Raw genomic sequence first — 17525 nt, forward strand, 5'->3', positions numbered from 1 at the left:
GTTGGAGGAGCACACTCCTCAGGATAAGTCCCCGACTCTTAAAGGGAAGCACTCTTTCCGCTCAGACTCGATATGTCCTGGAGATCTGGAGCTAGTGGAGATTCGTAGTGGAATGTTAGGGAAAGAGTGCGGTCCCTATTGTTCTGAGGAGGAGTATGGAGGGCGAGGCGGGAAAAGCATCCAGACCATCCGATCCAGCGAGGTCCAGCTACTGGTTTCCAACACAGGTGTGGCGGAGTTCAAAGACACCTCCAGTAGGGTGACTGACTTCTCAGTGGTGGATTTAGGGGATGATGAGGAGGAGGAAGAGCATGGTGACGGGGAGAGGGGGTCGACCACCGATTCCCAGGCCCCAGTTCTCCCTCCGAAGCCCCGGTCCATGTCCATGTCCTCGGGCAGCCACCTCCACTCTCGCCCCCTTCCTGCCCCTCCACTGGGCTACCACAGAGCAATGGGGTTGGGTCACTACTCCAGCTCCATGGGTGGCAAAATCGAAACAGACCCCCACCACTTGGGCAGTTGCCCTCCTTCGTCTTATGACCACCTGGGGTTCCACCGTCCTCGCCAGACCCTGCCCCCCTCCCCGTCCCTCTCCCCATCCATACCCCAGTCCAGCCATCCCATTTACCCCCCTCCCCAAATGTGTCCTCCCCCATTACCGCCTCACTACAAACCCCAAAGAGGCCTGTACCACGGCTATGCTGGAGGAGACACCTACACCTCCAGGTACAGCAAGCCCCAGTCGTACTCTCAAAGAGACCCGCTATCCTGTGACTTCTCTGACAGACGAGGCGGTGTGAGGCGTGCTGCGTCCTTGCACAGTGCCAGAGATAATTCCCATTCCCACAAAAAAGACTTTGACTCTCCCGTACGCCGCCAAAACCCCTTACGCCCGGTGTACACCAATATATCCCGCTCCCAGTCCACAGTGCCCAAATTTGAGAGGCACTCATCCTCCAGTCCCACCTACTCGGACGAGGAGGATGACTCCCCCTTCATGTCCCCTGAGAAATCCAGCAACGGTGGAGAGGGAACCACCATTACACACTCCAGCCTGTCTGAGGACGCAGACCCAGCCACGGCCGAGCTCTTCTCCCGCGGGATGAAGAGAACCCAGTCGCGCCTTGCCACCATCCTGCCTGCCATCTGGAAGGAGGACGCGGAATTGCAGGCGGATCACGTGGCCACCGCCAAGACATCCCCCATGCACCTGTTTCTGACCGAGATTTCCAACGTTACAGAGTCTAACGAGGCAAAGTCAGAAGAGGGAAGGACCTCATGGGAGGGAGAGAGGGAGAAGGAGGAGGAGGAGGAGAAGAGAGACGGAGAGGGGTCAGGGAACTTCCTTCAGCCCTTGAGAGGGATGCGTCGGTCCCAGTCGCTGGTCACAGAGCTGAGGTCTGCAGGACAGTCGTCGTGGGGGTCAGAAAGACACAACACAGTGACGGGAGCTGATGAGGAGGAGCATACTGTCAGGAAAGGCTCTTTCCAGAAGGATCTTTTTCTCACAGAGATCGACACCGGAAGGATGGACACAGATGGAGATCCAGAGGGAGACCCTGTGAAGTTCCTCCACCCACCAGGCTCACGGTCGCGTCCTTACACCTGCGCCCCCGGCCTGCCTTCCTACGCTGAGGCCGAGGAGGCCTACTCCAGAGGCATGAGAAGGTCCAGGTCCCTCCTCTCTGAAATCACCATCGGGGGGAGGGAGGAGTCTGAGTCACAGAAGTCTCAGAAGTCACAGAAGGAAGAGATGACCAGAGAAGAATTCCTGAAGGAGATACAATCAGCCGAGACATTTCTGACAGAGATCATATCGAGACAAAACGCAGCCGCCTCCAACAAGCAGGGCGAAGATTTTTCTCAATCCCCCACTCCGATGTCACCTGAATACGAGTCCATATGCATAGATCCTGGCTCCTCCCAGACTATCAGATTTCAATCTGAGAGTTCAATACGAGTGTCCAACAAAGGCAAAGATGACACGCCAACAGAGGCCATTTACGCTCAAGTTACCAAGCGTGCGAAAAAGCGCGAGATCAAGGTGACCATACGGCCTGAAATCCCAGTTCTGCAAATTGGATCAAATAAACAGGCAGTTAAACAGGAGGAGGAGCAATGCCCTACGGATTCCCACTCAGACTCCCAGTCCCAACCTGATGACTTCGTCTTTTCAGAGATAATGCCCAAAAATGGCCTACTACTACTCAACCAAACATCCCCCTGTTCTAAAACAGAGGACTTTTCAGACTGCCCTGCCTTACCAGTTAGGGATGAAGAACGAGCTAGAGATAGGGTAGAGCTGTCAAGACAGGATCAAGTTCAGTCTTTGTCACTGGACAGTGTAACTATAGATGTAGAAGAATCGGAGAATGTGCCGTGTGATAACCGATCATACGTTTCTGTAGATGAGACAGAGAGCAAGAGTCAAGTTACTGTGGTAAAAAGGAATTGTGAACAAATGAAAGGTGACGCTGAGGCCAGCAGTACAGTGGCAGAGGATCACCTACAGGAGGAGGTTGCTGACATTTTACATGAATTAGAAACAGAGAAATCAGCAACAGATAGAGCATGTGAAATGAAATCAAAATATTACAAGGAAGGTTATTCAGAGACGTCAAAAGGTTGTGGCAGTCAAAATGAGGCAGAATTCAGAGAGAGAAAAGAGGCACATAATATGACTGTAAAGAGCTGTTTAGAGAACTCACAGAAAGAGATGGTAGCCATTAGCTCTAGTGTTGCTGTGGCACCGCCTCTAGGGGCTGCAACCACTCCAACAACCCCAGACTGGGACCCTCTGTCATCCTCTGACATCTCTCTTTCTGCCGTCACCCCCACAGACTCAGTCCTCTCACCATTGACCTCCAGCTCAGCAGACTGCCTCACGCCTGGCGACCCGTGGGTGGGGGGAGGGGGAGGAGGGGGTGGTGGAGGATGGAGGGCTCTGGGGACCGAAACCCCCCACCGAGACTCTGCTTACTTCTCTGACAGCGACTTGGAGGCAGAGGGTCTCAGACCCAGCAGCGGACGCGGTGGAGAGAGGGGGCTGCTGATGGGAATAGAGGAAAAGATAGAGATGGAGGAGGAGGGAGAAACAGGAGATAAGAGTCCCTTGAAGAAGAGTCAGAGGGTTTTGAAAAATGAAGGGGAAATCAACATTGGGAGGGAGAATGAAACTATTCGGATCGCTGATGAAAATAAGGTTCTGTATCAAAATGCATATGAGGAGAATATGGCTCACAGTGATGATGATGATGATGATGATGATGATGGACTGAAACCTATTCAGGAGAACAATCTCAGTCTGAGAGAAGAAGTACAGGTGGCAGGGCTAGAATCCGAACAGAGAGAAGATTCTGGAATATTCCAGAATGAGAGTAGAAAGTCCAACGGAAAAGGGCTACTATCTGTTGATCCACAGATAAAAGGCAGTGTTGAGTTTATTGCACAACTCTTCTCTAATTTGGATGATGAGCCTCTGAAAGGGTTCCCATACGATGAGGAGACTGAGATAGGCAATGATTACAGAGACGGAGTGATTTCACATATACAGTCAAATGATTTAAGTTTTCAGGATTCTACAGGCAAAGACTTGACCTTACTTTCTCATAACATCGCTGATGCAGATAGTTTGAAATCAATACCTGGCATTCAGACAAAAAATTGCATATCAAGTCTTGAGGATGAACAATGCCCCGGTATTGAACAGAAAGATAATGATCACCCTCCATTAAGCACACACCATGATGTAAACGATAGTACGAAACCAGTGACACCATCACACAGTGACCATGATAGCAGAGAATCCAGATTATCAAGGTTCTATGGTATTCAAACCAGTGAGGCCAAACTCAGCGATAACATCCCAGCAGTACCTGAGCCAAACAAAGAGTTGATCGATGATGGAGAGAGTGGTTTGTCTCGTTCTTTCTGGGCTGAGGGGGAAGTTGAAGTATCTGAGAAAGAAGAAGGGCAAGGGTTGGAGATCCAATGCACAGATGCCAATGAACTTGGCCTGAGAAACCTGTGTTACTCAGAGGAGACTGAGGATGAGAGGGCAAAGGCCAAGTCAGAGACAGAGAAACAGTTAGCCGCTGGAGAGCTGTGTACCGCCGTGAATGAGAAGTCACCACAGAGAGGGGCGGTGAGGGAAAGCCAGAGTGAGAGGTCTCTGAGTAGGGAGGGCTCTGCTGAGACCGCTGACCGGGAGTCATCTAAGGACCTTGAGCTCAAGACTAAAGAGCTGTGGAGCACTCTGGAGGAGGATGAGGGGAGAGCGGGAGGAGTGGTGAGAGGGGAGTTTGACTGCCACCGGTTCCAACAAGAAGACTTGCACCTATGGCCAGCCGAGAACGATCAGTGGGCCTCTTCGGAAAACAGGAACCCAGAAGCCGAACTGGGGTCAGAATTCTTTTCGGGGTTTGGAATGGAGGCCTGGGAGGAGAGGGAGCGTCTGGTAGTAGGGCGTGAGTTCTGGGAGGCTGAGGAGAATGACGAATTGGCAGGGAGTGAAACTCATCCAACCATCCTCCAATGCTGTAAGGAGGTGTGTAATGAAGAGACGCAGGGGTGGACAGGTTATGTGGAAATTGAGGGAGAGTTACCCCAGAAACAGTCCAACATGTCCAACAGGGATTCTGGAAGCATTGAAATCCAACAGGTAACCCAGGCATTGGAGGTACAGCAAGAGGAAAATATTGAAAATCCAGATGAAGTTGATGAGGGTCATGATCATGAAGATCAGTTGGAAGCCGAGGTAGAAAATATAGAAAATAAAGAAATCCCAGAACAAGAAGAGACATTTGGTCAAGGGAGGAAGCATTCTACCTCATTTACAGAAACAGGCAGAGACACTCAGGATCAGATGGTGTCTTTACAGAATGACGTAATTGAGAATGAGGAGAATCAGAACTTCAACAGATTTTCTCAGAATCAGCTCAGTGAGGTCCAAATTGAAGTAGGGTCAGCAGACGAAAATATTGTTGAACAAGAGCAGGGTTTGGAATTAGAGACCCGTCTCACTCACACAATAGAGAATATAGCCATTTGCATCATTGAAGCCCCCCAGTTAGATTTGTCAGGCCTGGAAGATATCGAGCAAAGCATACAGATTGAAGAAGCTGAATCAACTCACCCGCTTGTGGAGCATGGGAGAGAGGAGAGGACCGACATTGTAATTGTGGGAGAGAATTTAAGGGACATATCTCTTCTATCTGATCCTCTGTCTTGTTCCAATGATAATGGCTTGCAGATGCAGGGAGAGAGAGCCTCTTTTATAGACCAGTCTGATCCACAACTAGACAACTTCAGTTCTGTAGACTTTCCCAGTCCACCTCCCAGTATAGACCTTGAAGTACAAGATGATAAGTTGGAGAGTTTGGATGATTCTTTTCCTAGTCCACCACCTTCTGTCGTAGGACTTGAGGAGGAGATCAGTCAAATGGACTTGGAAGACTTGAGCTCAGATTACATTGCTTATACTGAAAGGGACCTCCAGATGCCCCCCACCCTCACAGATGCCCCAGAACCACCCCCTCCAGAGTTACCACCACCCACCACAACTCAAAGCAGAGGGATCTCAGCCAATCTCGACCTCTCACCTGTGCGACCAATGCTTCCATCTTTCCCAGAGGACAGTAGTCAAAACCAGACCCATCTTTGCCCAGCCAACATGATGGGCAAGGATGTCAAAAATAACCTGGACCAGAAAACGTCCACGGTCCTGCCGTCCTTCCCCCAGCGTTCACTCAACTCCATCCCAGAGCTGTTGATCTCTGAGTGGAAGGATTTGGACGAGGAGGCCCTGGAGGATTTTGAGAAACTGGAGCAGCTGTGCTGCATATCCGGGGATGAGGAGGAGGAGGAGGACACTCTGGGTGACCTCTTCCTGGGTAACCGAGGTAACCTGGAACTGCTGGAGTCGTCTTTTAAGAAGTCACAGGACCAGAAACCCAGGGGGGGTGCTGGAGAAACGGATAAAGATGAAGGTGAAGAGACCACCCATGGAACCTCCTCAACTCCTGAGGGCAAGAGGAGAGTAGAACTAAAGGAGGAAGTAGATGGAATCTCTGAGAAGTCAGCTCCATCAGTAGTAGTCCTGGGTTCTGGGACCAAACCATCCCCTGAAGAGGAGAGGTGTGAACTGCCGGGGCCATTGTCCCCTTCACCTTCGCGGCATTCTTCTGATTCCAAGGATCAGAGGTCACTTTTGAAAATGCCCACAAAAAATGGCCTAATGATGCAGGTAAACATAAAAGAAACATAACGTCTTCTTTTCTCAGTAGTATTCAGTATTTGAAACCCCACTTTTTGTTTAAATTGTATGCAGTTGTTGTTTTAATCCCTGGTACCTTTTCCATAGGTGTGTGAAGAGCGGCTGCAGTTCTCCCTCAGTGAGAATGTTAAATCAAATGTACTCTGGGGGGCGTCAGTGAGCGAAACTGTCACCATCCGGCCCTGGGGGGACCCAAAGGCAGATGGCAGCGGGGCCCCACTCAGTGTAAAAGACAGTAAAGACACTGAAAGGTTTGTTCTCTTTCGTTGTAGACCCATCAACTGCTTTGGTGAATCATTTCGAAATGTTCTAATTTTCTAAATGAAAATGTAAAATGTTATTTTGTAGCCTATCCATCAGTTTGTGGCATCTCAGCAGTACAGTGCACATGTTTTTGTTGTTGTTGTTAAATGATTAAGATGTCTAGCATCCTCCCACCAAGGACTTTCATAAGAAATTCATTAGAATGTCAATGGTATTATTAATGATCATTGACGGGTCACAGTTAATATGTTTTGATGAACTACTCTGGTCCATAGCAAAGAGGAGCAGGAACCAGCCCTCGTTCCAGATCCAGGACCCCAGTGCGAGTCTGTTGGGACTACCAGTGAACCACTTACTGTGATCGAGCAGCCTGAAGTTACACCTCCTCAGACTGAGGCAAACAAAGCAATGAAGGGTACCTCCAAAGTATTTTGTGTGTCTGAAAGAGTCAATACATTTTGTATTATAATGTTTTGTGTGATTAAAGTGGGTAAACTTGAGGCGTTGCACCTAAACCTATCTTTCTATTTTTTTTTATTTCACAGCGAAACTGGCTCGCCTCTCCCTCTCCCTCCCTCCTCTCGCTCTTGCTCTCCCTCTCTCCCCAAATCCCAAAAGGGGGTTTGGGGAAGGGGTGTTAAATCGAGACAGGAGTGGGAGAAGGAGGGGCATGTCAACAGGAAGTGACCCCGACGAGGATGAGGAGGAAGAGCATGAAGATGAAAACTCCAGGAGAGTGATCGTTGTCACTGAAACAGATGTTGACAAAAGGGTTGGGCTGAGGAGTCTCCTTAAGTCGCCACGGGAACCGATGGACAAAGAGAAAGATAGAGGAAGAAATGTGTCCTTTTTCGATGATGTCACTGTCTATCTCTTTGATCAGGTATTTGTTTTGTTTTCAAAACTCAAAATCTCAAACTTGAACTTGTGAATACTTATACTCGCTATATGTAAGCCTACCGCCTCTTCGACCCCTGACTCTTTTTATCAACTGTGTGGGACAGGAAACTCCGACCAATGAGCTGGGTAGCTCCGCCCCCACCAGCCCAGCTCCAGCCCCTGGCAAAAGCACTAAATTTGATTTACATGGTACGTTTGTCTATTATTCAAGGGGAGGGTGGGGGGGAATTTTATTCTATGGATCCACCTATCTCATGCAGAGTGAAAGGGTTGCTTTTTGGTTTGTATGGTCTACATTTACTGAGGGCTACTATTAACTCTGCTGATATCACATGAGTCACATGACAGCTACTATTAAATAGCCTGACGTTATCCCCACCCACTGAAACTGAGAGGCCTCATTTCCCCCCCCATCCCTTCTCAAGATATGTGGACAGAATTAATCTCCTGTAATTATTACCCACACACTGTGACATGTAGAATTGAGTGGGGACATAAATCTTGTGCTCAACAATGCAGGTCTAAGACGTATTTTCCACCTAGTTTTAATTTGGTCTCCAATTGCCGGCCACTCTCAGTCTCTCACAGTGATCGCTTCATTTCACAGAATAATGAGAGTTTTGTCTCAGAATCCCCTCTGGGTTTTTTTATATACATGAGCACATCAACACCAAAATTAGATGCTTTCATGATCTCTCGCAGCCTGCAGAGTTGAACAGTTCAAAGCTCTTTAAGGAGGAAGTGTTTAGAGAAAGTTTATTTTTAACTTCGAAATGTCTATTAAGCAGTGCTTCAGCTCTATTCACTAATAGATATAGATGAATTTTTTGCATTTCCTTTTTGGCTGCATGCATCTCCATTAGTTAACTTCATCAATTCATAGCTGCTTGCTATGCAAGTGTTCATGCACTGTGCTACGACAGTGCCTGGTTGTGTTTGTAAAGGAAACTTACATCCAACTCCTGTCTTTCCACCAGGAGCAAACAGTAAAGGCAAGGACTCCAAAAGAAAAGAGGACTTGTCAATCAAACCAAGGTCGCCCATGGGGGCCAACTCTGTGACATCATCGCGCTTCACTGTCAGTCCTGCCGACGACCCCCACTTGGTGTGACGTGGTGTTCCAGGAATACTCAGCGGTTGGTCTTGAACCCTGAGACCAGAACCTTCTGAGAGTGGCCAGTGAATTACACCCCAAACCACCAACCATTCTCAGAGGCTATTTTTGTATCGATCGGGCAACGGAAAGAAAAGACTCCCGTTCTAGAAGCTGGACACATTCCAGGTTTTACCAGCTACAGGATCTTATATGTGGAAGACCTTAAATCCAGGTGGTTGATAGCTCCTCCCTTTGCCACTGTACATAGAGGTTGGTTTATAGACATTGGCTGGAAGTGGCCAGTGGCAAAGGCAGCTTGTCCTAGGCGAAGAGGAGCCTGGAGCTTTGTAAAATCTGAAACAGATTTGACGGCTATGCAATGGGAGTCTTATTGTGTACCAGCTTAACATCTCTTTTTCTGCTTCTTTCTGTTGTACTTTTTCTCCATGTGTAGGGGGAATGCACTTTCTTTGGTTATCTATCTGTCTCTGTGAAAGCTTGGATTGAAATCTTCACTTTGTAAAAATGGTTTTCATTGCAGTCAGTCAGTCAGTCAGCCAGTCAGTCATTCAGTCATTCTTCAGAAAACAAGCTTAACTCCTGTATTTGAGAGTACTCATTCAGCATTTGTACAAAGTTAGTGATACAAGTGTATACAATATCATTTTAGAGCTGTTTAATTTAGATGTACTCTTAGGCTGCACGAAAAAATGAAAACAAGCTATGTTTCTGTACTTTTTATTCAAAGACTATGCTTTACTATTATTTATTGATTCATGGATTTATTTATTCAAAATGGATTTACATACTATGTAAATATTGTTTATTTATTTTGGTGCAATTCATTTTTATCTCTCAGAATTGTTTGGGGAAAATGCATTTCAGTTAATACTTTCTGGATTTTTCAGTCCCTCATAACAAATAAAGCTATTAAGACATTTTCCAAAACCTCTTAATTACTAAAAAGTATTTTGTATAATTTACTGTCTTTATATCAACCATCCTGTACTTAACTATGTCCTATGTATCTATAATATGTTTCATTATTTTCTAATGTTACTGAATTTATAGTTGTCTTGTCATACTTTTACTTTGTTTGAGGATAATTAATGTAGCTTAGCATGAAAAAAGTGAAGCCTTTCATCAGTAAACAATTCCATAAGTTGATGTATCTGTTCATTTATTTTTTACTAATAACAATCCATCATGCAGTCAAGGTCCAACTAGTCCATTTGTTTAGTCTGTTTCAATGTCGGTTTAAAACCTGTATTGTTTAAAGAATGGGTTTCATGGAATACTGTATAAAACCGGGGAAATAAAAACAACATAAAAACTGTGATACATTCATTGAACTGTGATGAGAATAAATTGTACGGTATTATATTCACACGGTAAGAGTGTTGATTTTGATGAGAAAGGAGACAAAAAACATTCTAAAAAATAGAATGCCTTTTTCCTTATATAAAACAAAGGATGAAAAGACAGTATTATCTAACAATGGATGGTTCAAGTGATGGGACAAAAAACAAAACAAAAAAATGAATCCCATTTCTCCATCCCCCTTCACTGATTATAATTGAAAGATCATGGATGAGACAAGGGGATCAAAACCCCCGCGTCCAATAGAGAATGTACACAACTAAACAAATGTCTATCCACTGAATATAGAAAGCATCCACATATATAAATACTGACAGACACTCGAGATGTTTGGGCCCTGATGAAAACAGAGGGGTCCCTGCTTGGCTTTGTCTAAATGCGGCGTATCCCAAACACTGCAATTCCCAGAAACCTTTGCTCGACATCCCTATAAGATGTCTGACGTTCCATTGGTTAATTTATCGTGACGCATTTATAGTGCGCCGTCGTAGGAGTTACGACAAAACAATTGTAAGGTAAACGGGGACATCAACACTGCATTTTGTAGCTTTTCTCTGCGCGGCAGGAGTCTCAAACCAGTGAGGTAAGTTCTTTGGATGAGCGTATGGCCCCAAATATAACACATATATATGTATATAATGTTTATATAACGTTGACCAATGTAGCTAGCTTAGCTAGTTTACATTAGCTGTGCTCACCCATGCCAGGTCCAAGCAGGCCAGTGAAATAATGGGAACCATAACTTAGCTATGTTTATGACTTGTGCGAACTGTTGGTGAACAGGGTCTGGTGAAAAGGTTGTCATGCCGGCAATTCTCAAGTCGCGTAAATGACCCAAAAACTTATTTAAAGGGGAAAAAAGTGTTTTCCGTTTTTGCATGTTGTGTTGAAGCTCAATATAACAGTTTTAGGATCACTAAATAAATACACAGACACATACACTTGAAAGCTCACAATAATCTTGCACTTTCATAATCTATAAAAGACAGAAAAATGACCGTGCCCTACTTGGGGACTTTTTCACCAAACTCATTATGTCATAATAATGGTATACCTTCGTGTCGCTTATATGGCTTTTACAAATCCATAAATGAAAATAAAATAGTTTGGTTTAGCTGGGAACTTACACGTTTTCCTGTTTCTAATCCTCAGAAAATGTTTAAACAGTAGGACTACAATGTCTAAATATTATTCAAAGATGAATTCTGACATGCACTATCCCCTCTACTCCCTTTTACTACTGTTCTACATTGACTCTCACTCATCCTTTCCACAACTGTTTTAATTGCCTTTGTGTTGTTTCTACAGATCATGTCTCTGGCAGACGAGCTCCTGGCGGATCTCGAGGAGGCTGGTAATGAAGGGGAGGAAGGACTATACCCAGGAGGCGAGGAGGGGGAGAGTGATGGGGAGGCCGGGGAGGGACAGGCTGAGGGAGGGTTGGAGGACATCCCAGAGGAAATGGAAGTGGACTACAGCAGCGCTGAGAGTGTGGCGTCCATTGCTAAGCTCCGCAACAGCAAACAGGTGAGCAGACTGTTATGTTTGTTTGGATTACCTTGTGGGTTGCTACCTGTGTACTGCATGTTCATTATCTGATGGAAGATAAAGCATTGAACAGCTGATACTTTCCAAAAATGTTTAATAACCCTCCCCTTGCATGTCCACAGTTTTCAGAGATCATGGACAAAATTGGATATTATGTCGAGAAACAGAGCAAGAACACTGAGAAAGAAGGTGAGTAATTGACCTGTCTCATTCTTTCTGTAGCAGTCTATCCCCTCTTAGAGGACACAGCTGCACTATTTAGCCATAAGAATCCCTGTTCTGTTGGTGTTTAAAGATAACAAACACAAATAGACACATTATCGTCACGAGAATTGTGAATGCTGCTGTAAAGAAATCACTACATTGCACATACGATATTCCATGTTAGTCACACACTAGAATCAAGTAATGAGGTGCATGTTGTTGGCCCTGAGCCATCCGCGACCCCTCTCTTCTGTAGGGAGTGTGGTCAAGCACAGACATGCTAGATTAAATGACTCGGGAGTTAACAGGGCCACCAGTCTCTCAAGGACAGACTGAGTCGGTAGTATAATACTCCCACAATCTTATCAGTGTTTATAAGCAGTGTTAGAATTTGTACGCTCACCACCCTCTGTAATCGGATGTGAAGGGATGTACAATATAGTTTCACTGTATACACAAGGTCTTTGATAGACCCATATGTGACCATAGTACAGATGTTCACTCGTTAGTAGAAAGAAAAATAGCGAGCGTCGGAGCAACAGACATGTATGAATCTGTTTTTGAATGTTCCTCTCCTGTCAGGAAAAAAAAAAGTGGCCTATTGTTTTCTATTAGGATTTTTCTATTTACTGGTACTGAGTGAATGTGTGTGTGTGTGTGTGTGTGTGTGTGTGTGTAGAAGAAAAAAAATAATCAAGTAATGATGTTGTGTTTGCCATTCCCCTTCCATAGAAACCACAGAATAGGATGGATTCAGATTGTATTCTTGTGGTGTTGACTGACTGCTCTCTCTCCCCTCCCTCATTAGTCTCTGGTCCAGTGGAATCAGACCCAGAATACAAACTAATCGTCGCAGCCAACAACCTCACAGTAGAGATCGAGAACGAACTGAGTGAGTTTTCAAACGTGTAATACACCAGTGTTGCAGGCCCAACATTAATACATATTCACCATATACAATCTACTAAGCATGTACAATCAAGCTTACACGTCTATACCAGTATAATAAACATATTTTACAACTCTTACTTTATTTGTCTTTCCATCAGACATCATTCACAAGTTTGTTCGTGACAAGTACTCTAAGAGGTTTCCTGAGCTGGAGTCCCTGGTGCCAAACGCTCTCGATTACGTCCGCACAGTCAAGGTGCGACAGTTAGTGACGTTAGAATTATAAGGTTCTATCTCCATTTTTGTCAAAATTGAGTTTTTTTACATAATCTGATCCATTAGGTGTTTATTAATGCCTGTGTGGTGTTATTTTGAAAATGTTGCCATTTTTTAGTTATTAATCAAATACAAAAGTTCCATCTCACAAAACATAATGGAATGTAAAAACTTTGACGCTCAATATCTCTGAACTACCCTAAACGGAGATAGAACCTTATAATTCTAAGCTCACGAGTTTACTTGTGTAATATGTTGTAATGTATGAAAAAAAACACAATATTGTCAAAATAGATCTTTCTCTGTAACTCAGCTGTTGGATAAATCCAGTGTCTGTGTGTCTCTCCTCAGGAATTGGGTAATAACCTGGACAAGTGCAAGAACAATGAGAATCTACAGCAGATCTTGACCAACGCCACCATCATGGTCGTCAGTGTCACCGCCTCGACCACACAGGGGTGAGAGGTCAACCTATGGCACCTAGACAGCCATGTATTGTTTTCAGAGATGGTTAAGGTGGTAACATGACATATGTTTTTTAGGATACTGTTGGGCGATGACGAACTGAAGCGATTGGAAGAGGCCTGTGACATGTCTCTCGAGCTGAACCAATCAAAACACAGGATTTATGAATACGTGGAGTCCAGGATGTCATTCATCGCTCCTAATCTGTCCGTCATTGTCGGAGCCTCGACTGCTGCTAAGATCATGGGTGAGTGAGGAGGAGCTGAGAGATGGCCAGGAATACTGATACACAATTTAAAGTCTTATATACTAAACTTTCAGGGAGATGGAGGATTTGGATAATCTGTTAAACCCTCTGTCCCCCTCCCTCCGTTTTCATACCCTTATTCTTGATCCACCCTCCTCCCTCCGTCTCTCCTTCCTGTCTCTGTCCTTCGTCGTAGGCGGTCGCTAGGCTCTCTCTCTAATTTCTCTCTCTCTCTCTCTCCACACCACCGTTGTCTTGTCTTGTGTCTGCTTTCTGCTGGAGTTTTGCACTGTTGCTTCGAAACTACAAACATGTTATTATTAGTGTGTAAGCTTGCAAAGTAACCCCTCCCTCCCCTCCCTTCCTGTTGTCTCGCGTCCCTGTCCCCCCCCCCCGTCTCTGTAATCTTGTTTTCAATCATTGTAAAGCGCTTTGAGTTGCATCCGTTTACGAAAGGCGCTATATAAATAAAGTTTCACTTCACTTCACTTCTCCTGGTAGGCATTGCTGGAGGCCTGACTAACCTGTCTAAGATGCCAGCCTGTAACCTGATGCTCCTGGGGGCACAGAGGAGGAACCTGTCAGGGTTCAGCAGCACCTCCCTGCTCCCCCACACAGGCTACATCTACCACTGTGACTTTGTCCAGACACTACCTCCGGTCTGTACACATCAGGGGGCAACTCCCATCTCTTTTTCCATTTGTGTAGCTTTTTAGTGTTCCCATCGCAGCACTGTGTTTAACAGATCTTATATCCCGTTGTTGTGTAGGACCTGAGGAGGAAGGCGGCCAGACTGGTGGCCGCAAAGTGCACACTGGCTTCCAGAGTAGACAGCTTCCATGAGAACTCAAATGGCAAGGTAAGGGTGGGAGGGTTGCGGAGGGAGGTATTGATAATGTACTATTAATTTGGCTGTGTTCATAAAAGAGAAGTTAGCTGGCTAACTCATCGATCGTTTTATCGATGAATTCTGTGTTTTGTCTTTGCAGGTGGGCTACGATCTGAGAGAGGAGATAGAGAAGAAGTTCGATAAGTGGCAGGAGCCGCCGCCCGTGAAGACGGTGAAACCTCTGCCAGCCCCTCTGGATGGACAGAGGAAGAAGAGGGGAGGAAGGAGGTACTGAAACCTGGCTGGCATGCCTATTCTATACACAGAACATGTATCAGCAACATTCTGAACGTTCAGACTGAAGGTAGCGGCTGGGGGGAGGCTGTGACTCAGGAGGTAGAGCTGCCGTCTAATGATCACAAGGTCGGCTGTTCGATCCCCGGCTGGCCACGTGTCAAGGTGTCCTTGGGCAAGACACTGTGAACCCTAAATTGCTCCCAATGACCCCCTCCGCCAACACGCCCCTCCCGGAACCTGTGGTCCTCAGACTCGGGTCTGCTTGCCACTTGTTTGCCTGACTGTTTGTCTGATTGGTTTTTGTAATTTTCTTGTATCTCTGCTAGTGTTGTTCCGATACCGATACTAGTATCGGCATGGCCACCGATACGCACAAAAATGCTGGTATCGGTATCGGCGAGTACTTTACAAAAACGTTTTTTTTTGTTTTTTTGTTTTTTACTTAAGTTTTACAAAAACTTTACGGGCCGGTTTCACAGACAAGGCTTAAGCCTAGTCCTGGACTAAATCACACTTTCAATGTAAAATCTCCATTGAAGATGTTTTTTAGTCTAGGATTAGGCTTAAGCCTTGTCTGTGAAACCGGCCCTACGAGTTTTACAAAGGTTTTGAGCAGTGCCAGACTAAGTGTTAGCAATAATTTTACATCGAGGTGAGTATGCGGTTCAAAAAACATGTTTTTTTGTTTTGTTTTTTCAAACGCCGTGGTATCGGATCGGTACTCGGTATCGGCAAGTACTGCACGGTCAGGTATCGGTATCGGTATCGGGATAAAAAAATGGTATCGGAACAACACTAATCTCTGTAAAGCGATCTTGGTTCCCCTGAAAGGGAGGCTATATAAATTGAAGTTATTATTATTATCATTGTAAAGTGCTTTGGAAGTCTATTTAGCAGTGTATTCTCTGGATATATTAGAGAGGTTGCAGCAGTATTAGTGGTGTCATATCCTCCTGTTCACTGATTAAACTGTCTCTTCTATCTCTCTACAGATATCGCAAGATGAAGGAGCGCCTGGGGCTGACTGAGATCCGGAAACACGCCAACAGGATGACCTTTGCAGACGTCAGTCACTGTTTCTTTGTGTTTCAAGATTTATCAGGGGACAGTTTATTTTACACTTGACTTTATTAACAAGACAAGAGGGCAAACCCAGAAACTGAAATAACAGCATCATGTCGTGAGCTTAGAATTATACGGTTCTATCTCCGTTTAGGGTAGTTCAGAGATATTGAGCGTCAAAGTTTTTGCATTCCATTATGTTTTGTGAGATGGAACCTTTGTATTTTATGAATTACTAACTGTCAACATTTTAAAAATAACACCACACAGGCATTAATAAACACCTAATGGATCAGATTATGTAAAAAACTAAATTTTTACAAAAATGGAGATAGAACCTTATAATTCTAACGTCACGATGTATGTAATTGTTATTTGAATCCCTTCATCTCTGTCAGATTGAGGATGACGCGTACCAAGAGGATCTGGGCTTCAGCTTGGGTCAGCTGGGCAAGAGTGGCAGTGGGCGTATCAGACAGGCCCAGGTCAACGAGGCCACCAAGGCCAGGATATCCAAGTCCCTACAGGTAAACTAAGACTGTTAAGGATCAAAAGCACCTTGCTTTCAATTTCTCACAGGTTGATGCTATGGGTGTTTTAAAACAAATCCTGTATAATTTACTGGTAGTATTTTTCCATTCCATCCATCTATATCCACTCGACTGCACCAATAAACAGTGTCCTTCTGTCTGTCTGCCCTAACAGAGAACGTTGCAGAAGCAGAGTATGACGTACGGGGGGAAGTCCACAGTCAGAGATCGCTCCTCAGGAATCAGCTCCAGCGTAGCCTTCACACCTCTACAGGTACAACAACCTGCTCTGGAAATCAACCCTTTCAGTCTACTTTTGTTATTCATCATCAAAGTCACAAATTCAAAGTATTTTCTTGAAGAACTTTAATTACTCTAAGAAGTTACATTGCACGTCACATAACAAGTCTCCTGTCAATGCATGATGTACTAGCTTATATCTCCTAACGCTGTGTCTTTCTCCTCTACTTCTCAGGGGCTGGAGATAGTGAACCCAGGGGCTGCAGAGAAGAAGGTGGCTGAGGCCAACCAGAAATACTTCTCCAACATGGCCGAGTTTGTCAAAGTCAAGAAAGAAGGAGAGGAAAAGATGTGAGGACTTCACAATCAACACACATGTATAATTTACACACGCAAGACATGGAAGAGAGACACACATCACACACACACACACACGAAAAAGGCTAATCCCTCTGTCAGAGCTGCACAGAGTGACTTGCGCACACACACACACACACACACACACACACACACACACACACACACACACACACACACACACAGGCTAGTGAAAAAGGCCCCGCCACCTCATTATCATTTACCAGGAGATCGATCAGTGGACAGCGATATAATATTTTATTATACTTTTTTTTTTACATTCTACATTTGTGTTTTAAGCATGTTGTACTTTTTCTTTTTCTTTTTTGTGATTGTATTTTTTTGTCCCGTTTTAATTAAATGAAGCAAAGGGCATTGTTGTCTTAGTTTATCAAGGTGTATATGTTATTGCGGTAGAAATGTCTTCTCAGTAATTTTCGTATAGATGGATCGATATAAAGAGCAATCCTTTGATTAAAAAATAATATGGATCACACTTAAATAAAGAGTGGTTTGTAGTTGTTGTGGAGAGATTACATGACAATCCGACACTTGAATGTGAACCTGCTGTACTGGTTTATTCAGAATGGTCAAATACGTCACCAGCAATATTGCACACGATGCAAAGTTGATTCACCATCATTGTAATCATGGACGTAACATTA

At 44.9% G+C, this 17525-nt stretch overlaps 2 protein-coding genes across 2 annotated transcripts; both read left to right on the forward strand.

Annotated features, from left to right (window-relative positions):
* Nucleotides 1-2716: 2716 nt before the first annotated feature.
* lmtk3 (lemur tyrosine kinase 3) lies at nucleotides 2717-8549 on the forward strand (the record flags this gene model as incomplete). Its single annotated transcript, XM_080540562.1, has 8 exons — nucleotides 2717-3515; nucleotides 4038-4660; nucleotides 5252-6244; nucleotides 6362-6525; nucleotides 6814-6953; nucleotides 7084-7421; nucleotides 7543-7627; nucleotides 8416-8549. 8 exons carry the CDS (start codon nucleotides 2717-2719, stop codon nucleotides 8547-8549), a joined length of 3276 nt encoding a protein of 1091 aa, XP_080396688.1.
* Nucleotides 8550-10411: 1862 nt separating this feature from the next.
* prpf31 (PRP31 pre-mRNA processing factor 31 homolog (yeast)) lies at nucleotides 10412-17061 on the forward strand. The gene is made up of 14 exons (XM_080540214.1): nucleotides 10412-10497; nucleotides 11223-11441; nucleotides 11585-11651; nucleotides 12475-12558; nucleotides 12716-12813; nucleotides 13185-13291; nucleotides 13376-13545; nucleotides 14047-14204; nucleotides 14315-14404; nucleotides 14535-14662; nucleotides 15664-15736; nucleotides 16132-16260; nucleotides 16439-16537; nucleotides 16739-17061. Exons 2-14 carry the CDS (start codon nucleotides 11226-11228, stop codon nucleotides 16856-16858), a joined length of 1539 nt encoding a protein of 512 aa, XP_080396340.1. The 5' UTR covers nucleotides 10412-10497; nucleotides 11223-11225; the 3' UTR covers nucleotides 16859-17061.
* Nucleotides 17062-17525: the final 464 nt, after the last annotated feature.

Source organism: Nansenia antarctica (assembly GCF_963989245.1).
Source record: "Nansenia antarctica genome assembly, chromosome: 10".
NCBI classification, from domain to species: domain Eukaryota; kingdom Metazoa; phylum Chordata; class Actinopteri; order Argentiniformes; family Microstomatidae; genus Nansenia; species Nansenia antarctica.

What these genes read in the sequence shown, in the direction of transcription:
- prpf31 (XM_080540214.1), top strand. Translation starts at nt 11,226, where the DNA reads ATGTCTCTGGCAGACGAGCTCCTGGCGGATCTCGAGGAGGCTGGTAAT. An exon ending in ATTACGTCCGCACAGTCAAG is followed by an intron (nt 12,814 to 13,184) that starts GTGCGACAGTTA and finishes GTCTCTCCTCAG; the next exon opens with GAATTGGGTAATAACCTGGA. An exon ending in ACAGGATGACCTTTGCAGAC is followed by an intron (nt 15,737 to 16,131) that starts GTCAGTCACTGT and finishes CATCTCTGTCAG; the next exon opens with ATTGAGGATGACGCGTACCA.